Source organism: Condylura cristata, unplaced genomic scaffold (assembly GCF_000260355.1).
Source record: "Condylura cristata isolate star-nosed mole 26May11 unplaced genomic scaffold, ConCri1.0 scaffold00017, whole genome shotgun sequence".
NCBI lineage: Eukaryota > Metazoa > Chordata > Mammalia > Eulipotyphla > Talpidae > Condylura > Condylura cristata.
Genome location: NW_004567118.1, coordinates 32,688,881 through 32,711,080, shown reverse-complemented (window position 1 = coordinate 32,711,080; position 22,200 = coordinate 32,688,881). Strand labels below are relative to the sequence as shown.

The 22,200-nt window shown below is 50.8% G+C and overlaps 1 protein-coding gene across 3 annotated transcripts in view; it reads left to right on the top strand.

Annotated features, from left to right (window-relative positions):
* RAP1GAP2 (RAP1 GTPase activating protein 2) overlaps nucleotides 1-22,200 on the top strand; it is a 217,561-nt gene that overhangs the window by 30,850 nt on the left and 164,511 nt on the right. For all 3 annotated transcript variants that reach the window (XR_001145542.1, XM_012726333.1, XM_012726334.1), the window contains one exon: nucleotides 8,965-9,000. Coding sequence is in view for 2 of the 3 variants with exons in the window: in XM_012726333.1 (XP_012581787.1) it covers nucleotides 8,965-9,000 (36 nt within the window). In the remaining variant the exon portion in view is untranslated. The remainder of the gene's footprint in view (nucleotides 1-8,964; nucleotides 9,001-22,200) is intronic.

Sequence of the window (22,200 nt, the reverse complement as noted above, 5' to 3'; positions counted from 1 at the left end):
CTGTTCTGCTCCCCACTCTGTCTCTGGTGAAGCCGCTCACTGCCCCTGAGCCTCTGGCCTGTACCCCAGTTCTGTATGCACAAATAAATAAATCTTTAAAAAAAACATTTTTGATAGCCATCAGTAAATATCTTTGCAATAATTGTGCAAAGGGAGTGCCTGTTTCTTTATATCCTCATATGTTTATCAAGGTTTTTTTTTTTAGCTTTTGCTATCTGTGGACAAAAGCGATACCTTATTATTATTATTACCATTACAAAGCTTTAAAATTATTTTACAGCTTCTCTAATCCGCAGTTCTAATTGCTGGGAGTTCTTCTGGCCTGGTGGGTTACTGAACAGCTCATAATGAACTGTGCAGTGGCTGTATGTCGGGTCGTGCCCTGGAGCCCTGTTTTCACAAGCAGTCCTCTTGCAACTCTCTTGGTCATCATCTTGCTTGTGCAACGGGAAATTCAGTGTGACATTCGAGATGGGGAAGTGATCAGTGAGTTGTAAATCACAAAGCAGATATTAGGGCCCTCCCTGGTGGCGCAGCGGGTTAAAGCACAGCACTGAGAAGTTTAAGCCAATTCTGCATGAGTTCGATCCCCGCCTGCCCCGGAGGTGACCACATAGCGTGGCAGACCTCTCCTGACCCGCCCACTGCTCCCCTCAGCAGTGTACTCCGTCTGCCTGTTCTGCACCCCACTCTGTCTCTGGTGAATCCTCTCACCTTCCGCATCTCTGCCTGTTCTGCTCCCCTCTCTGTCTCTGGTGAAGCCTCTCACCACCCTTACACCTCTGGCCTTGTACCCCAGTTCTGTATGCATAAATAAATAAACCTTTAAAAAAAAAGCAGATATTAGATGTCATTTTAACTTGCTTTGGAGGTGTGGGCTCCTAACTGATGTGGATTTGCTGGCTGGGAATGCCGCCGCGCCCCGTCTTCCTGGTGGGAAGAGTCCTCCGTCACCATCCATTATCCTCATCTGGTCCATAAGGAAAACAGAGGCTACTCTAGACTCCCCTTGACGGAAGGTAAACTGAAGCCTTTGTTTACAGATGTGAAACATGTGACCTGCTGTAGTGATTCAGTGGTTGAGTTGGGAACAGAGCTGCACTGCACAGTGTCAGGGCTGGCACCTGCTTTTGTGGTCCAGAGTGATCTAATGATCTAGTGATCTGGAAGGCTGAATGATCTAGTGCCTTGTTCTCTAGGGGCATCTGTTTTCCAAGCTTCCTGTAACTGCCTCATCACCATGCCTGGGAAAGGAACTTGTCTCATTTTTCAGCTCCTGCTGGTGGCTGCAAGGACAGAGCTGCCCAAGCAGAAGAAACCACATCTTTGTTCTCTGCCCTCCTGCCCTTTTGGGGCAGGAAACCACACCTTTCTTCTCTTCCCTCCCGCAGAGATGGAGGGGCTACTAGCCACTAGTATAAGGGGTCATATAGTAGGACCCCATTAGTTTAAATAAGTAGCTGCCCCTGTCCTTGAAACCCATCTTGCTTCTGGGCTCCACGTTCCTCTAGAGCCCACAGAACTTGTGAATTCCCTGGGGTTCTGTCCTGGGCCTGACTGGGACTTGTTCCCTCAACTGGGACCAGAACCCCTACAGGTCTCCACCAGGGAGGCCAGGGCCTTATTCTGACTTATTTACCCAAAGCAGGTTCTGTGAAAGTGGTGCAGCGCAACCTCAGGAGAGGAGGAGCTGGCCTGGGTTGGTACTGGGAGACCGTGGGTGCTTGCTCTTTCCTTCTTCATCAGTGCTCATTGATGAGCTGTGCTTTGCACTGAAGGCCTTAGTTTCCCCGTCTATAAAGTGGCCACTGTCCTGATGGTGCATTTCCGTAGGATACAGTGGGGCTGGCTGACCTGATAATTGGCACTTAGACTGACCGACACAGATGTTCATACAGAGCAGTGGACGAGAACTTGATTCTGGAGTCAGACCTAAGTCTGCTGCCTCTGCGCTGGGTAAACTTGAAAAGTTCCTTGACATCTCTGAGCCTGAGTCCTCATTTTGTAAAATGGGAACAACAGATACCATCTGGGGGTGGTTGTGAGACTGAAGTGAGCTGAGTGGCTAGGCCAGCAGGGGCCCAGGGTAAACTCACACAGCTCCTGCTCCCCGCTCCCCTCTCTTCCTAGCTTATAAACCTCATTTTAACTTTGCCTGGGGTGAGTCAGCTGAGGTCTGGGAGGAAGCTGGACTGTGCTTGATGGGGGAGGAGGCCTGGGCCTGGTCACAGAGTGCTTTTCTTTTCTCTCGACTCATAGTCCATCCCACTGGTCCCAGGGAACCCTCATTGCGCACCCCTACACAGAGGAGGAACTGAGGTATCAGAACCACGTGAAACTGAGCAGGACTGAAGCTGGGGGCAGAACATAATATACAGAAATTATAACAGCTCCTATGATGGCGCGGGGCCCTGTGGAAGTGTTTACGCCCATCCTGAGTGCTACAGTAACTGGCTGGAGGCCCTGAAGGCTGGGAGGCTGAGGCCTGAGGCCAGGTGTCTGGAGGAGGCTCTTGGGGGGCTCTCGCCTCCCTCTGCACCTTACAGAGTAAATGAAGCCATCCCTCCTCCAGACCCTCACTCTGGGGCTTGAGGAAAGGACCGGCCCCTTCTTGCCTCTCTGAGATTCCTAGATCCCAGTAGCTTGGTGAAAGTGCAGTGTGCTGTGAGTGCCAGTGCACCCAGCCTTTGCTCCCGGCCAGCTGCCAGAGCCCATCATTCTGTGTCTTTGTGGCCAACATGCAAAAAAGACCAGACCCCAGGTGAGAGGGCCCAGCCTAGGGGTGGCTGCAGGCGAGGTCTCCAAGTACCTCCCTGTCTGGTCACACCTGTGGTCACACGTGTGTACAGATGACAGAAGATAAGATGGGTGGTCAGAAGTATGTGAGCTTGGTGTGACTGTAACCCTGTCTCTTTCTACCCCGCACAAAAGCATGTCAAAATGCATTTCAGTGATAGACTCACTGTGAACTCCCATGTGTAAAAAAACTAAGTGGTCTGCAAAGGAATTTTGTTATTCCTGACCCCAAGATCCCCGTGGCAATCTGTGGGATGTGGGGGGCTCACCCTGGTGGTGTCTGTGCCTTGCGCGGGGCCTGGAGTTGGTGTTGGTGAGGGAGCAGGCCCAGAGGCCCACAGCTGTTTTCACCTTTGTTTTCCCAGTCATCAAGTGCTGTATCTTCATGGAGACTCTCTTAATGGAGGAATAAAGGGACGCATTACTGACTTATTTACGGGGGCTGTGCTGGCTTCTAGCTAGCTGTGTCCAGGAGCTCAGATGACTTCCGTGAAGCCTGGTCTTTCTCGTGTTTCCTGTCTGGCAGTTCCCGCCCCTGCCTCCCTCTGGGATGGCTTCATTTTCCTGTGCTCGCCTTAGAGCCAGGCTCCCATTCTGTGGTCTAGTGATTCTATAGAGCAGAGGGGGAAACATTCTGAGAATTTTATTGGAGCCTTTTATTTTTGGTCTAGAGACTAAAAACAGGCAAATGAAGGATTACAAGCAGGAATGTGAACAAAACAAACAAATAAAACAAACCCTCCACAAGGGCAGGAGGGTGTTGCTGGAAGGCAGGAAGACAGGAACAAGAGAAGGAAAGGGGAAGGGTCCCCCACCCCCTCCTGCCCTGGTCACGGTGGCCTGGAGGGCCCGGCCTGGTCAGGTGCTCTGCTCACAGCCAGCTGAGTGCAGAGCTGTTTTTGTTTCTCAGAGGGAGGACAGGTGGATACAGGACAGCAGGATCTAAGGTGTCCACCTGTTGAGTGTCTCCCTGGTGTGGGGTGGGTGCAGTGGGGGTGAGAGGGTGGATGTGAAGACGCCTGGGGTGAGAGGGCTGGGTGTGTTCCGTAGGAAGCCAGCAACCAGACATGATCCACAGTGAACCACGTGATCTTGCCTCTGCTGGTGAAGGTACCTGCTGAGAGGCCTTGACCCGCACTCACCACTCCCCACTCACCAGTGCCTAGCTGGACCAGGACCTCAAAACTGCTGCTGCATCTGGTCCCACGGAGTCAAGGCAATGGAAATATGCCTGTCCCCTGTCTGGGGGTGGAGGGGGCTGACCCCTTGGCTCCAGAGTGGCAGTGGGGCCCAAAGGGAACACCCTGGGAGTGTGGGCCAGTGAGAGGGACCAACAGTGACAGCCCCAGCCCCTTGGGGGTGGGGCCGACTTCCTCGGCTGCAGTGTATGTGCCATACTCCTTAAGGGGCTGTCACTACTGAGCGCCTACTGTATACCTGGCATGGTCAGCACTGGCACAGGTGGAGATGGGGGCTGGCCAGCTGGAAAGATACTTTGCCAGGTGCCACGCTCCCACCGTACCATGTTGGTGTGCCCCATGGCACTGCTGGCTTATCTAAACACTCCGTGGTGTCCAAGAAGCACAGTCCCGTGCCCTGTCTGTGGTTGTGCACATGTGAGTGTGTCTTGTGTGTGAGTGTGCAGTCGGAGTGTGCGTGTGGGTGTGTGCGCACTTAGGTGTACGTGAGCAGGTGCGCCTGCATCTGTGTGTGAGCTGTTTTGCACAGGGCGTAGCGGGCATGTGACACGTGCAGGCATCTGCATGAACGCACACATGAGTGTGCAGTGCCTGTGTGCACACGTGTGCACACATGTGCTCACACACATGTCCGCACACACGGATGTTCCGCGTGGATGGGTGCACATGTGCTCATGTCCACCCACTGCAGGTGCTGTTGTATGTGCGGGCTGGTTTATCTGCTTTGTGCCAAACCATGGTGGAGCAGGAAGGCCACGGCTTTCCCTCGGGCAACCCCAGAGAGTGTGTGTGTGGGGCCCCAGCTTGCAGGACTCCCTGAGCCTTCCAGCCAAGTCTGTCCCCTTTGGGCACAGCTGTGGGAGTCCTTGGGCCTCTTGGTTCTGTGCTGGGAAACTGGGGCTATGTGGGCTGACACTGCCAACTCTGACTGTGGTGCAATCTGCCAGCCATGCCCCTTCCGGAGTGGCTGGTTTCTCTGGGTGTGGGGAAGCTGCCCGCTGCAACCTACTCTGTTCGTCTTGGTGCCTCCAGAGGCAGGGACACACCTCCCAGCCCTGGGCCTCACTCACAGGAAGCAGCTGGGGACAGGCCCTGGGGGTGGTGCTGAGCTGGGTGCCCCGCCCTATGCCCAGAGCCCTCTGACCCTGCTGCACTACTAGGGCTCTCTCTCCGCAGCCCCGGGGACATCGCTGAGCCCCCGGGGACATCGCTGAGCCCCCGGGGCCCTGAGGCCACAGCCATGTTTGGCAGGAAGCGCAGCGTCTCCTTTGGGGGCTTCGGATGGTGGGTGACCATTGGCAGGACGGCTGAGGGACGGGAGTGAACCTACTGTGAGGTCTTGTGCTTGGTGGTGGTGGTTTGTGGGAACAGAGGTCTCCGGGTGTGCCTGAGACCCGGGTCTGGAAGGGGCACTTTCAGATGCCTGGGCCCGATGGAATGAGGGGCCAGAGGGGCTTCCGGCACAAAGCTTTTCCTCACTGTTCCTTGGGTGCCGTCTTCTGGGGGATGCAGGAGGTCGGAGCTGGAGCCAGTGTGAGTGTGGCGGCACTACCCGGTTGAAGGTGCCTGTGGGTCCGGTGTCCCCTGCGAGAAAGCGTGCTGTGGTGGCTGCGAAGTGTGTGCGTGCCCACAGGTGCCTGTCTGTGCCGCGTGTGCCCGGCTGGGTGGGCGTGCCTGTGTGTGTGACCACGTTTCTGAGCAGGTGATGGTCTGCATCGCTGCTCTCCTGTACCTGCGCGCTCCCCTGCGTGTGCAAGTATTATGCTCCCTTCTGTCATCTTGGTGACTTTAGGGCAGGCGGGACCTGTGGCCCCTGGGCATTTGGGCTACCTCCTGTCCGTGGGCTTGAGTGTCTGGACGGGGCAGGCCTGTCCCCAGAGGACTCCACCCCCGCCTCCTGGCAGCCAGGCCAAGCTCCACCTGAGCGTGAGCACTGGCCTGTGTGCCAGCCTCTTGCCTGGCTCTCTGGCCAATGTTCAGCAGTAAACTTCTGTCTGGGACAAAGGAGAGGCTCTCCTGGGGGACAGGAAGTGGGGCCCTCCCTGGTGGCACAACAGGTTAGGACTCAGCACTGCAAAGCTGGCTGTAGCCACTTCAGTGCGCCTTCAATCCCCGGCCCAGGAGCTGACCTGTATCGCATGGCAGACCCCTGGCCCTGACCCGCCCGCTGCTCCCCTCAGCACTGTACTTCATCAGTCGGCCTGTTCTGCTCCCCACTCTGTGTTTGGTGAATCCTCTCACCACCCCTGCACCTCTGGCCTGTACCCTAGTTCTGTATGTATAAATAAATAAATCTTAAAAAAAAAAAAAAAAGAAAGGAAGTGGAGAGCCTATGTCAGAGACTTGTCTCTGGTTACCAGCTGCCAGCAGCCTGTCCTCAGCTGGGAAACAGGGTCTAGTGGTTTGCATTATCGGTTTCCTTTCAGCTTCTGGGCCTGGGGCGTTGTCAAAGAAAAGGTTCCTGCTGCAGGGGAGGGTGGCCTGGTGTCCTGGGGTGGATAATGAGAGGCCCAGAGGGCTGCTCAGAGATGGGCTCCCCTTCTCCCCTCCTTGAAGGCACGCATCCCACTGCGTCCCACTCGCCCTGTGGCAGGAAGGGATGACGGTGCTCCTTGCTTAGTGGGTGGGGACAGTGAGGGTGGGACAATGCAGACGGCACCGAGGGAGTACCCCGCTGGGCCAAGGGGCTGCTGTCCTGCGGCTGGGGTCTGGGTTTGAATCACAGCATCTGCTTCCTGGTCAGGATGCAGTTGGAGGCTGGACCGGAGTTCCTGTAGGGCAGGGCTCAGGCAATGAGTGGGACCCCTAAGGCCCCGAATATCTGTGGTGGGGGAAACGGGGCACATCGCACATGCTCACAAGATGCCCATGGAATGGCTACGAGAGGAGCTTTGACCCCCACCCCCCAGACATTTGGTTGGGGGCCCGTTGAGTTTGAGGGGACGAAGGCACATCCCAGTGGGGTTGGAGGGCTGGCGTGGCAGGGAGAGTGCCGGCGTGGAGGTTGGTGTCACCCGGGGGTGGCTGTCAGATGAGAGCCGTCACAGTGGCTGGTGGGGGTGAGGAGTAAATTACATTCCTGGAGCCCCGGTCCGCCCCAGACAGTGAATGAGATCATGGGAGTGGTATTTTTAAGAGCTCCATTGGATGTCAGGGTGGACAGCCACTCGGCCAGGGCTAGGCAGGTGAGGGTGGCGGGACTGTTTGAGGAGGGACTAGACAAGGTGCCAGGGATAGACTGGGCTTCGGCTTCTTAAAGGGGAAGGCCCACGGTCACAGCTGCTGTCTTTAGCTTCAGCGCTGCTGAGGCCCCACCCTCCCAGGGTCACACCCCAGCATGGGAACCCTGTGGCCAGACCACTGGGCAGGTGTGCACATGAGTGCCTGTATGGGGGACACCGGGAGTCTGGACTCTAGTGCAGGCATCACTTTCACTCACGGAGGAGCTCAGACGGGACGCTTCCCCTCTCGGGGTCTCAGCTTACCCTTGTGTAGGTGGGCTCTCTGCCTTACTGACAATGCAGGGATGTTGAAGCATATAAAAGCATTTGCTTGAGAAAGTGTAAAATATAAGGGTTTATTGTCAGGGTTCACCCCAGGCTTGCTCTGTTACAAATATTATGGCAGGAAAAGGGGACCTGACTCTGGGGTCCCCTACCCCTTTCTGGTGGGTTGAGTGGGAGAGGAGGAGGGCTTGTATCCCAGAGGGCAGTGGAGCCCAGGGACACCTTTGGGGACTGGTGATGAAAGCCTAAGGGAGAAGGTGTGTGGGGAAGAAGCTGGGCAGGACCCCGGTTCAGAGTGCTGAGGTGTGGCTTGCTGTACTGTTGGGAACTGAGATCAGAAGGTGCTCGGAGCTTTCAGCGTGGAAGACCCCGTGTCCCAGCACAAGGGCTCGGTGCTGGCTGCGATCACTGGGGTAATCCTTGACCTTGCCGTGAGGCTCTGGACACAGCTTTGCTCTCCTTGCTGGCCCCCGTGATTGTGTGTGTGGAATGCAGTGGCAGAGGTGGCAGTGGCAGTGGCTGTTCAGGGGTGGCGGAAGGGACTTGGCAGGGTTTCAAGCATCCTGGAGGGAGTGGTGATTTTGGTGGCACTGATGGCGATGAGGACAAGAGGGTGGTGGTAAAAGTGATGGTGATGGTGCGCTGATGGTGACACTGGTGTTTGTGACCCTAAACAAGGGAAAGTGGAGTGGGGACCACACCTGCCTTCCCATCTCTGGAGAGAGAAAGGGGCCTCTTTGCAGCCATAAGGGCTGGCATATGCAGGGGGTAAAAATAGCAGCTTAGCAGCGCTGCCTCGTCTTCCAGCGAGGGTGGAGGGTGGTGCAGGCAGGGGTGGGGGAGCTGGCTGCTGGGACAGTCTGTCGCAAACGTGATCTCCCCTGCTCTAAGCTCCAGAGCCTGGCAGAGCCCACCTGCTGGCGTTCCCTGGATGCTGATGCCAGAGTCTGTTCTAGAAGTGGGGTCTGCCTCTTTGGATGAACTGGGAACTCCCAGAACAGGAGGGTCCCTGTTGCTGGGGGTGCGGGCATTTTCCAAAGCAGAAGTTCAGAAATATCGATGAGCTGACTGTCCAGCTGCCTATGAAGCTCGACTGCAGAGTCCTCTTGCAGAGGGGGGTGCTGGAGGGAGAGGCTGTGTACAAGGCGCCTCAGACCCCTGGCTCTGGAGTCAGATTCTTGGATTCAGACTAGCCGATGATTTTACCCATCTGAACCTCAGTGTTCTCATCTCTAAAATGGGGACAATAACATTTCCTATTTCACAGTGGTATGTGTGATTATACTGTGAGTCCTCCCAGAACTCACAGTTCTTCCTTCCGGGGCTGGAGAACTTCCTGTAGTAAGCTGACCCTGCAGGACCCTCCTGGTCTAGTGGTCTGCACTGGCCAGGGACTTCTCTGCATTTGACAGTGGGAGCTTTCCACCTGGCACTGACGGAAATCCCTGCTTTTCTTTTGGCAGGATCGACAAGACCATGCTGGCGAGCCTGAAGGTCAAGTAAGTAGCCACTTCCTGTTATGTAAAGGTCAGACGTGATGGCAGAGTGGAACTCTTCTGGGGCTGTTTAGCCTCAAGTTGCTAAGCGGGGCTGTTGTCCGTGGTCCAGGGGCTTCCTGATTACAGGATGTTGGACACGGCTCTTGATTCTGTAGTATCTGGGGGGAAGTCTGAGGTTGGTTTGGAAGTAGCAGATCTGAGTTGGTGGAGCTTGTATAGCATTGTGGCTTTTGGTCTGGAACTTAGGGGTGTAAGAAAGATAGTCTTATTTCCTAACACCTTTATTATTATGTGAAGCCCCAATTCTATTAGGTTGTCTTTCTGATATTCCTATTTACCTCCACCTGAACAATTGTGCCACATAATTCTGGGACCTCATAACACAGTCCTCTGTGTGTGTGTGTGTGTGTTTGTGTGTGTGTGGCGGGGGGAGAGGGTGTGCTTTAGTCATGGAGCCATTGGTTACTAGACATGTGTCATCCTGGTTGGCCTGGCCCTGGCACTTTCTGATACTTCCAAGCCAGATTCAGTGTCTAGAGACTGTCTGCCTCAGTTTACCACATGTCATGCACCTGTCAGGGGCAGTCTTAAGCAAGAATGTCTCTCTCTAGAATTCCCTACCACTCTTGTTTCTGGTCAAGCCATTTTGTCCTCATCCTGATCTTCTTTCCCCCTTGAGATATAACAAAAGTCAAGTTCTATCTACATCCCGCCCTTGGGCAATGAGTCTGACAAACCATCTGCTCCAAGCCAGTAATTGAAAAGGAGGGAAATTCTAGGAGGTAAAAATAGTATGGGTCACTAGCTCAAAATATTCTCCTGCTACATGTGAATGAACCCATGTGTGACAGATTCCTCCAGTGAGTCCTTCAGAGGCAACTCCTCCTGTGTGTGACTCCCCCCCCGCAGCTGATACATTTTCCAGGCTGGCCTCCCCTGCTATGCCATTCAGATGCCAACGTTGAATGAAGTTTCCCTCTCTGGTTTGTTTTGCTCAGAAGGGTGAGGGTGGGCAGTTCGCGGGGCAGGGATGGATGAGAAACTGTCTCTGCTCTGAGAGCTTTCACTCACTCTGTAGAACTGATGCCAGAGATGGAATGGGAGCTGGTGAAGGTAGCTTCTAAAACAGCTCTAAAAAATGGGGTGGGACGATGGCCCCACCTGTGCTGGGTTGGCATGGGGTATGCTTCAGGGCTGCCCACTATTCAGGGAGCATCATTCTTGGGCAAGTCTTTTAATACCTCTGCACTTTAGTTTCTGTATCTTGTCCAGGGGCACAACACTATCTGCTCCTCCTAGAGCTTCCCAGCGTATTGAATGAGATGCTAGGTGTGAAGCAGATGCTAGGTGTGAAGCAGGTGCTAGGTGCGAAGCAGATGCTAGGTGTGAGGTAGATGCTAGGTGGGTGTGAAGCAGAGATACTAAGGGCCATGGAATGGGAGAGCCATTTTGGTGCTATCTCAGGACATCTAGTCAATGTCACGAACATTTTTTGAGGGCCTGATTTTTTTTTAAAAAAAGATTTATTTAGTTATGCATACCAGAACTGGGGTGTAGGCCAGAGGTGCAGAGACAGAGTGGGGAGCAGAACAGGCAGATTGACTGAAGCACACTGCTGAGGGAGCAGCCTTTGAGATAGGAGTGGTCTGCTGTGCCATGTGGGTCAGCTCCCTGGGTCGGGGGGATTGAAGTCGTGGTGTAGTAGCTGTGGTCTATGGTCTATCCAGGAGAGGCCTGCTGAGCTTTAACCCCTTGTACCACCAGGGAGGCCCCAGAGGGCCTGATTGTTTCTTCTGGCAAAACGAATATCCTGGCATTCTGGAAGGAAGCTAGCTACAAGGTGGAGTGAAGGGCTGGGGCATGGGCCGCTATTGAGATTGGGTCACTATTGAGATTGTGGTATCTGGGGGACAATCTGAAGGCTTAAGCACCGGAGAGGTGGAATTGAGGGGGTTATTTGGGACACTGTGTAGGGACTGTGTTCCTATGTGTACTTTGTTAAGACTCCTTTGATTGCAAGAAACAAAAACCTACTGTAATCTGGTTAAACAAATGATGGAGTTCATGGAAAACAATCCCAGGGTGCCACAGGGAACCCAGGGGAGGAGGTGGAGCTATAGCACAGGAGCTGGTGAATAGGACTGGAAATCCTCCTCATTAAACCCAGCCGGCTTCCTTGCAGAAATGGATCAGTGGATTAAATTTTGCATGTAAATACCAGGATAATCTTTTTTTTTATTGGCATTTTTTTTATTTTACAAAAGTTTATTTTTACATCATTTTGTACATTTTTTTTTCCATCTCAATTGTAATCCCCGCGGGTTTCCCATCATCAAGTCACCCGTGTGCCATCACCATAATCCCGTGCATTTCCCTCCCTACCCCCCCGTTTTTGATCCCATTCCCCAGTCCACCCCCGCAAAATGTCTCTGGTATATGGTTGTTCATTATTTTTGTTATTTTCTCGCCTGGTCTGTTATACTCCTGCTATGAGCAAAACCAACCGAATACCAGGATAATCTTAAAAAAGAAGAGCAGGCCCTCCCTGGTGGTGCAGCAGGTTAAAGCACAGCACTAAGAAGCTAAAACCACTTCCTCATCAGTTTGATTCCCGCCTGCCCTGGAGGTGACCACATGGTATGGCAGACCTCTCCTGACCGCCTGCTGCTCCCCTCAGCAGTGTACTTCGTCAATCTGTCTGTTCTGCTCCCCACTCTGTGTCTGGTGAAGCCTCTCGCTGCCCCTGAGCCTCTGGCCTGTACCCCAGTTCTGTATGCACAAATAAATCTTAAAAAAAAAAAAAAGAAGAGCAACACTAGATGATTGCAAAACTCCAGCAGTCAGGCAGGGTGCCTGAGCACCGGCAAGGATGCCAGTGGAAGAGACCCCGCGGACAAGGAAACCCTCAGGCGGCCACGCACTGGTTTTCAGCCAGTCTGTCGTGACAGTTCAGGGGAAACAGCCTCGCAGCTAATGGCCTGGGACACTGAGGTCCACGGTACAGAAGACGAACTCCTCTCTCGCTTCATCTGCAAAAATGAACTGAAAATGGATCAAAGACCTTGATGTAAGTGTTAAGACGATAAAACTCTTAGGAGAAAACGTTGGGGTAAATTGCAGTGACTTTGAAGAAGACACTTTGATAGGATACCAAAACCAAAACCAAAAGCAGGAACAGCCACACATGTATGAGTTGAATTTTATCAAAATCAAAAACTTCTTTATCATCATTTTGATTTTATTTTCCTCGAATTTTATTAATTTGCCAATCATTCACAAAATTATGTAATTTGGGGAGTATAGACTCATGCCTATCTCTGTGCATATGCTCCCCCCCCCCCAATCTGGTAGCTAGACTAGTTTTCAGAGTCTATGAATTATTTTTGTTGTTTTGCCAGTTTGTTTTCTTTGGATGTTTATATTCTGCAGATGAGTGAAACTGTCCAGTAAATTGTCTTTCACTGTCTGGCTATTTCCCTTAGCATCATCAACACAGGGTCCATCTATTTTGTCCCAAAAGACAGCATTTCACCTTTCAAAATTAAAAACTTTGATGCTCCAAAGGAGCATATTGAGAAAGTGAAAAGAATACTCAGAGAATAGGGAAAAGTATTTGCAAGTCACATATCTGGTGGAGGACTCATTTCTGAAATATATAAAGAACGTTTACAACTCCATAATACAAAGACAACAATTAAAATTGGACAAAGGAGCCCTCCCTGGTGGCACAGCGGGTTAAAGCACAGCACTAAGAAGCTAACGTCACTTCAGCATGAGTTCGATCCCTGCCCCGGAGGTGATCCACATGGCACAGCAGACCTCGCCTGACCCGCCCGCTGCTCCCTCAGCAGTGTACTTCATCCATCTGCCTGTTCTGTTCCCCACTGTCTCTGGTGAATCTTCTCACTCCCTGTATCTCTGGCCTGTACCCCAGTTCTGTATACATAAATAAATATCTTTTAAAAAAAAATGGGGACAAAGGGTCTGGATGGACATTTCTCCAAAGAAGTCACACAAATGAACAATAAGCACATTACAAGAGGTTCAACATTATTATCCTTCAGGAAAATGCGCATCAGAACCGTAATAGGAGATCCTACTTCTCACTCACTAGGCTGACTATAATAAAAAAGGCAATGGTGAGGATGTGGAGAAACTAGAACCCTCGTACACTGCTGCTGTAAAATGATGCAGATGCTTTGGAAAGTAATCTGGCAGTTTCTCAAAAGGTTAAACATTTGAACAGCGATTCCATTCTTAAGTATATATCTAAGAGAAGTGAAAACACACATTTTTTATAAAAGATTTATTTATTTATGCATACAAGAACTGGGGTACAGGTCAGAGGTATGGGGGTGGGGTGAGAGGGCTTGCCAGCGACAGAGTAAGGAACAGAACAGGTAGATCAACTGAAACACACTGCTGAGGGGAGCAGTGGGCAAGGCAGCAGATGTTTGCTGCGCCATGTGGGTCATTTCCCTGGCCAGGGGTTGAACTCATGCAGCAGTGGCTGCTATAGCTTCACAATGCTGTGCTTTAACCCCTAACAGCCCCAAGAAGGGCCTGAAAAACACATGTTCTTATAGAAACTTATACCTGAATGTTCAGGGCAGCTTTATTCACAATTGCCCAAAGTAGAAACAACCCAGTTGTCCATCAGCAGATGAATGTGTAAGAGGTGGCATATCCTTACAATGGTATTATTTGGCCTTAAAAAGGAATTAAGTCCTGATGCATTCTACAGCATAGGTGGGCCTTGAAAACATACTAAATGAAAGTCATTCCCAGAAAACCACATCTTGTGTGATCCCATTTTTATGAAAAGTCTAGAATAAGAAATCCACAAAATAGATTTGTCGTTTCCTAGCACTGGGGAAGTTGTTGGGGGAATAAGGAGAGTGAATACTGAGGATACAGCGGGTGCCGGCTTCTCGTTGGGGGCTATGAAAATGTCCTGGAACTTTTAGTAGTAATGGTTGCATAGCCATGTGAATATACTAAAAACCATTGAAGTGTACACTGCTGAAATATTATTTTCTGTTTTTTTCAGGTTTGATTGGTTTACATACCTATATAATTTTGGGTGTACATAGTAAAATGGTGACATTTTAGTAAAGTTGTTAAAAAAGAGAGAGATACTGGGTGGAATCACTTGTATACATACCCCTGGTCCATTCGGCTCGACTGGAGAGATGAGGTTTTAGGCTGTGGCTACTGTGGCCACCTCTCTATGTGGGAAGCTTTAGTTCTCAGAGAAGAAAGATGGGTTGTGGGCTGGGCAGAAACCCAAGAGACTTTCTCCAGCTACCCGCACTACCCTTGGCATTCAAAGGAAGACGAGGCCTATTCCCCCTCTGCCACTGACAGCCTTACCTGGTAAGGTTTCATAGCCTTCTCATGAAGCAGCTACTATTATTCTATTTTATTTAAAAGATTTATTTATTTATTTATGCATACAGAATTGGGGTACAGGCCAGAGGTGCAGGGTCAGGGAGAAGCGTCACCAGAGACAGAACAGGTAGGTACACTGCTGAGGAGAGCAGCAGGTGGGTCAGGAGAGGTCTGCAGCTCCATGTGGGTCAGCTCCCTGCCTGGGGAAGGAACTTGCACCAAAGGGGTTGAGGCCAGCTTTGCAGTGCTGTGTTTTAACCTGTTGTGCCACAAGGGAGGGCCCCACTCTCTTTATTTTATAGCTGAAAACTGCTCAGTGAGGTCAGGAAACTTGATTGAGGTCAGCAGTGAGTGAGTCACGCAGTTAGTGCTTGAATCCAGACCTGTACTTTGTGGCTAGTTCAGTCCAGGCTGGCACCGAGGCATTCTGAGCACCCTCCTTGCTCTCTTTTCCTGATGTGTTTGCTGCTGTGTGTATAGAGTCGGTGTGCCCCAGCCACAGAATGCTCCTCTACTTCCACAGTGCTGTGAGAGAACCCCTGGCTTCATGGGGTTCACCCCCCTCCTGGGGGCCCAGGTTGAGCATTGCCTTGGTGCCTGAATGAAGAAGACCCTCAGAGGCAATAGTTCCAGCCACACAGGAGCACTGGAGAGGAGGCTGTGATAGGAGGAAGAGTTGGGTGGTCAAGTTATAGTCTCCATGCCAACCAATGGGCAAACATCAACCTCTCGGAGCCTCAGTTTCTCCATCTATAAAATGGGAGTGTTGGACTACGGTCCAACCTACTCTCTGTGAGCTTTGATGTTCTAGGAGTCTAGCTTCACAGTTAGGACCTTGATGATGGTAGGTGAAAGGTTTGGCACACTTGAAAGATGGAGAGATCCAGGAGATCTAGGCAACGTTTCCAACAGGCAGGAACTTTATTGTGCTCCAGAGTGAGGTTCACCAACCCCTGTGGGGTTCAGATAAGTTGCACCTGTGGGGGAAAATGGGTAAGCTTTTATAGGGCATGGAGGTTGCTTTTTCAGAAACTGATTCATCAATGATGCTTATCAGTTCCCTGAATGCAGTCATTCCAGACTTTAGGAGCTCAAGGTTAGGGGGCTCCCGGCGTACAGACAGTAACAGCCCCAGATTCAGGGTTCCCGCCCCAGCCTTGCCCCTGCCGCCTCGACCTTACATCCCGACCTCTAAGGTATAGGATAAGCATTCTTTCTGGCTACTTCCTGCTGGCGAGGGGTGGTGTGAGCAAGGTGAGGCCAAGAAGCAAGATTAACAGCCAGGTGTTGGTGGGGAGGGGCGAGTAGGGTGCCCCACAAGCCGGCTGAGGGCACCACGGTCATCAGGGATTACAGGAGCACTTACCAGTAGTTGCAGTGTCGGAGCATTTTTTACCCGGGATAGGATCACAGTTCCATTGCTCTGTGTAGGTCTGTTCCCAGGATGGGCTGCTGCATGAGGGAGATGAGCCAGACTGGATGGCGGTGCGCGGAGGTGTATCCTGTCTCCTCGTGTACAACTGTAATTTATATCTTGGAGGGGTCAGAGGGTTTACAGAGAAAAGCAAAAGTATCTGGATGGGATTGAAATCACAGAAAGTTTCCTGGAGTCAGAGGTCTCCGAGCAGGGTTTAGGTGGGACTTACGAGCAGAGGCAGTTGGTACAGAGACAGGTCTTGGAAAGGAATGAAGAATATCTGGCTTTCATTATGAAGGAGGGCACAAACTTATGGGCTAGTAAGCAAGACTAAAATTTCTAAATGTGTTAAAAGGGTCTTCACATAGTCCCTAACCAGAGTCAAAATGAATGTTTGGTTTTAAGTGCTGATGTTAAGCTTAGCAAGTCATTCTAGCACATAGCATTTTTACCTCTCTGGGGCCTTCAACACTTTCTTTTACCTTCTTACTAATCTCTCAACACTTTCTTTTGTTGTGGAATAAGTGAATGCAGGCATGGGTGGACGCCCTGGGATCAGGGCTCCGTCCCACTCTATCTCTGGCTCCCTAGGGTCTAGCACTATGTCTGGCATGTAGCAGATTCTGTGCCTACATCTGCCAAATGGGTCAACTCTGGGTCATCATGATTAGCCCAACACAGGCTGGTGGCGGATGGACAAGAGAAGCAGAGTCAGCAGGTGGGGCTCGTGGGCTCCCCCTCCTCTAGCCTGCTGTGGGGCCAGCTGATCGTAATGTGCCTGTCTGTAATAGTTGAGCCATAGTCAGACTAGATCCCCTAGAGAGGACCCGGGTTTGCAGGCCCAGGTGTCTGGGTCTGCTCATGGAGGTCCTTGAGATTGCTTCCCGAGGGTGAGGACCTGAGCCCCACTTTCCTTCACTCCTTTGTATTGCCCCATTCCACCTTCTTCTCAGAGATCTCTGCTTCTTTTTTTAGTTTTATTTATTTAATCATACAAGAACTGGGCGCAGGCCAGAGGTGCAGGGGGTGAGAAGATTCACCAGAGACAGGGTGGGGAGCAGAACAGGCAGACTGACTGAAATACATTGCTGAGGGGAGCAGCAGGTGATACAGGAGAGATCTGCTGGGCCATGTGGGTCACCTCCCTGGCTGGGGATTGAACTTGTACTGCAGTGGCTGAGGGTAGCTTCACAGAGTGGGACTTAACCCCTGAGCCACCAGGGAGGGACTGCCCTGCTTTCTTGTTAAAGAAAGAGGCGTGTCTGTGTGTGTGTGTGTGTGGCTGTGGCCCAGGCTGGTAAGTCATGCTGCAGTCATCTGAGAGGCCCACTGCACAGGGGACCTGCCACGTCCGGGCTGGTGGACGTGGGGGTGGTTTGGGCAGCCTGTCTCTGCTGCTGGGGCACAGGGCTGTGCTCTGTCTTGATGACGGATATCTAGGATCCATGACTTTGTGGGAAAAGGGATCCAATTTTTTATTTCTTTATTTTGAAAGGGTTCAACAATGCATGATTTTTATGCTCTTACTCTGAAAGCTTGTCTCGCAAGATAAATTAAACCAAGGAAAATAGTTGAAGATTTATGGGCCTCCTGGCTTTAGAAAAGGAAAATAGGTTGCCATTATTTTGCTCAGATAGAGCAGCTTAGTGTTCCTAAATTTTGTAAAGGTTTTTAAGAATGGCGTTTAAGGCAGGTGGAAATGGAAAACATCCACAGCCTGCTTTAAACAGGGCAGCAGCCATCTTGAAACCCAAACAAATCAATGGCAGCAGGTCACATGTGACCAAGGTACGTGCAGAGCATAGATGTTCCAAATACAGCTAGCTTTACCCCAAGGCTAACACACTAAAACCATGTGATTACATTTGGAGAGAAAACGCACAAAAACCAAGTGGAAATTTTGAGATTTTTCATTTGAAAGTAAACCTGACTGCTTGTTAAATTCCCAATTATGCTACTTTAAATATCCATACTAAAACACACACTGTGAACAGAGACACGTCGATTCTCTCCACATGTCAGCGTGTGCTCATTTCCCGGTTTGGAGATGGGGAGGACAGATTTTCGTTGAGCTGCGACCCAGCAGGTGCTTCTTTACAGTCAACATTAGCAAAATTCATACAAAAGAGTAATCAACAACAATCTCTACTTGTTAACTTGCAAGGAAACACCTTTAAAGCTGCATCTTGTGGGCCCTCTCTGGTGGCGCAACAGGTTAAAGCACAGCACTGAGAAGCTATCGAGCCACTGCAGCAGGAGTTCGATCCCCCACCACGTAGCTGACCCACATAACACAGCAGACCTCACCTGCTCCCCTCAGCAGTGTGCTTCGTCAGTGTGCCAGTTCTGCCCCCCACTCTGTCTCTGGTGAATCCTCTCACCCCCTGCACCTCTGGCCTATACCCCAGTTCTGTGTGCATAAATAAATAAATCTTAAAAAAAAAAAGCTGCATCTTGTGAAAGTTTCTGCATTAAGATGTAGAGAAACTGATGTGTACAAATATTGAAAAAGCTATAAATTTCATAATTTTTATTCTTGGTACCATGACCACAATTTACAGGGCAATATACCTGATGTAATGAAGAAGACAAAGCTACAAAACACGAGAGGAGTCAGAATGTACATCAAGTTGATACTACTTAGCATTCATCAGTAGCTGCACTTTTTGCGGCTGCGGTAGTCCTGGCAATCAGGGTTTCCTGTTTAAGTTATAGTAACCTCTGCTCATGGACTATGGTTCCTTCTGTGGCACATTATTTCAGTTTTTCTAACGATAGCCTCAAAGATACCTGCAGCTTTCTGACAACTCCCGCTCTTGTTCCCTCCCTCCCTCTTTCACTAAGAATTGCAGCACCTCTCTGTTGATTTTTTTTTCCCAAAGATTTTAATTATGTTTGTGTAGAAGAGCTGGGGTGCAGGCCAGAGCTGCGGAGGGTAAGAGGCTTCACCAGAGACAGAGTGGGGAGCAGCACAGGCAGATCCACTGACACACACTGCTGAGGGAAGCAGGAGAGGTCTGCCGCGCCATGTGGGAAATCTCCCAGGCCGGGGATCCAACTCAGGCCATTGCAGTGGGCCTTCATGGAGGTAGTGCCGAGACTTAGCCCGTAGGCCACCAGGGAGGCCCTCCGTTCTGCTTATCTATTAGAACCTTCTGGTACCATAGGTACCACTTCTACCACCAGATCCATAATCTCCACCCTAGGGACAGCTTGAGCTTCTTCCATTAAAAACGCCCTCCCCCCTCAACAGGTCCATAATTTGATCTCCATTGTAATTTCCAAAGTCATAATTCCCACACCTCCATAGTTACTACTGCCCAAATGTCCTCCTTTTGTAACATCCATAACCTCCACCTCCACCAGCATATCCACCACCTTGGTTTCCACGTCCTGTTGGCCACCACCAGTCCACCTCTCCTGCTGTAACCAGAACCACCACCATAGCTGCCACCCCGCCTCTGAACCCACCATCACTGCCTCCTAAGGGCCTGTGCTGCCTCCTTCCACCACGATCACCTCCTCCACCCAGGTTTCTTCAACAGCCAGAGTTACTCCCGTCGTTTCCAGGCTCTTCTCCATGACCCATAAAGCTGCCAGATGCACATCTAAGGCCTCTCTGTGATCCAGCAGACGGCATTTCTTATGGAGAAAGGGCTTTTTCTACTTCACAGTTATGCCCATGAGTAGTCTGGTGTTTCTCAATGACAGTTTTATCAACTGTATCATGTTCTTCAAAAGTTACAAAAGCAAATCCTCTCTTTTTCTCACTCTGCCTATCTTCTAGAACTTCTGTGGTTTCAGTCTCACTGTACTTTTCAAAATGCTCTCAAATCATCTCCTTCTGTATTTTCTTTAATACCACCAATACAAATTTCCATTGCTGTTAAATGGGCACCAGGCTTCACAGAATCTTCTCTAGAAGCAGCTCTCTCTGGTTCTGTCAACCTTGTGTGATCATGCGCCCATCTCTTCCACACAGGAGTAAGTCACAAACCAAAGCCTCTGGAACGTTTTGTTTGGGGGTGGGGAGAGTCTCCTATCACCACACCACCTATAAGTGTGCCTCATTTCTCAAAGTGTTCTCTCTCTTTTTTAAAAGATTTATTTATGCATACAAGAACTGGGGTACAGACCAGAGGTGTGCGTGCTGAGAGGATTCACCAGAGCCAGAGTGGGGAGCAGACCAGGCAGATTTACTGGAATGTGCTGCTGAGGGGAGCAGTGGGTGGGTCAGGAGAGGTCTGCCGCGCCATGTGGGTCCCCTCAGGGATCGAACACACACCGTGGTGGCTGCTGAGAGCTCCACAGTGCTGCGTTCTAACCTATTTCCACACCAGGGAGGGTCCTCAACGTGTTCTTTATAAAAATGTTTTGTTATTATTATAATAGTTTATTTTTACATCATTTTGTGCCTTTTTCCATCTCAGTTGTAATTCCCATGGGCTTCCCATCACCTATTCACCCATGTGCCATCACTGTCATCCAGTGCACTTCCCTCCCCCCATTTTTGATCCCATTCCCCACTCCACCCCTGTAAAATGTCTCTGGTACATAGTTGTTCATTATTATTATTATTTTCCCCCTGGTCTTTTATGCTCTTGCTATGAGTGAAACCATTCCAGTATTTTTCTTTTTCTTTCTGGCTTATCTCACTAAGCATGATCCCTCCCAGCTCCATCCATGTTGCTGCAAAAGGCACAAGTTTATCTTTTTTGTTTGCTGAGTAATATTCCACTGTGGATATGTTCCACATCTTTTTAATCCAGTCATCTACTTTTGGGCATTTGGGTTGATTCCATGTCTTTCCTATTGTAAATAAAGCAGCAATAAACATGGGGGAGCAGGTGTCTTTTTGAATTAGTGTTTTTGTGACCTCACAATGTTCTCTTAAACAATGACTGTCCAGTCAAAACTCAGACCTCCTGCAGCCAGTTTTCTGCTGTTGTTCCTTTGGCTCGTGGCTCTCCTTCCCCGGGCGGAGGTGGCAGCCCCAGATGGCTGAAGTCCAGCTGGGGGCCACTGTGCAGTGGTTACACCTTCATTTTGTGACCCAACTTTCCTCTTCCAACTTGAGTTCAATGTGGGGCTGAGAGGAAGAGGCAGGGTTAAGTCATCAAGTAATGCTGAGAATCCAACTTTTTCATGGATGTTTTCAGCCTTAGGTCATGGGACATGGTGTCCCTGGATAGAGAAAGCCCATCACAAGCTTAGAGGTGACTGTGCCCTTATTTCTTACTCAGAGGGAGGGTGCCGGCTGGAGCAGCAGTTTCCAGCAGCCTTGGGGTGGGGGCGGGCAGCATTTCAGCTGTGCTGTGGTTTGGCCAGAAGACACCACACATGACCCTTCTCTAGGTTTCAGATTTCACCAGCTAAGAACTCAAAATCCTACTAGAGGTGAGGTAACCACACAGGGCGGGAGCAGACAGTGTGTCTGTCTGTGTCTCCGCCCTTGGCACTGCCCCCCACCCCCCTGGCAGCTCTGGAGACCTTGGCACGTCCAGAAAGCCCTACTTCCTGCTCGGCCACAGTCTTTAAATTCAGGACTCCCAGCCCCATTCCGTGAGAACTGATGCACAATATCTAGGGGTTTTTTTCCCTCCCAGTTCTCTTGGTGCTGTCTGCAAGGCCACAGTCTCAGCAGGAGACAGCAGATTCAGTTCCTGTCTTTGGTCACCAGGTCTCTGTTTACCATAAATGACAAGAATCCTTGAGGCACCTCAAAGATGTTTTATTTTATTTTGTTTGAAGATTTATTTGTGCATACAGAACTGGGGTACAGGCCAGAGGCACAGGGGTGGTGAGAGGCTTCACCGGAGACAGAGTGGGGAGCAGAACAGGCAGAGCGATGAAGTGCACTGCTGAGGGGAGCAGTGGGAGGGTCAGGAGAGGTCTGCTGCACCCTGTGGTTGGGGATCTAAGCTGCGGCCAGCTTCACAGTGCTGCACTTTAACCCATTGCACCCCAGGAGGGCCACACAGAGATGTTTTAGAACTGTCTGGGGCTGCCTTAGTCAGCTTTTCTAACCTACCTTGAGTATCTGCTGTGTTTGCTGGGTTGTCAAGGACAGAGAGGGCTTGATGTCTTGAGGTCTTAGAAGGTAAAATCAGTTCAGCTAACAATTACCGGGCACCTTCATTCCAAGCCCACTGTTGGGCTCTGGTGTTGGTGGGAGCAAAGATGAAAATGACAGTCTCTGCTCGTGAAAGCTTCTAGCTCTGCAGGGAACCAGACAATTGTGATGGGACATGACAAGTGCTAACAGAGCTGTCCTCAGAGGATGGAGGAGGGCTTCCTGGGGATGGGGTGATGCCTGAGCCATCTTCAGGGAGCATGAGGTCAGCTTGGAGGAGAGAGAGGCCTGGCCGGAAGATCTTCAGGGCAACAAGGCA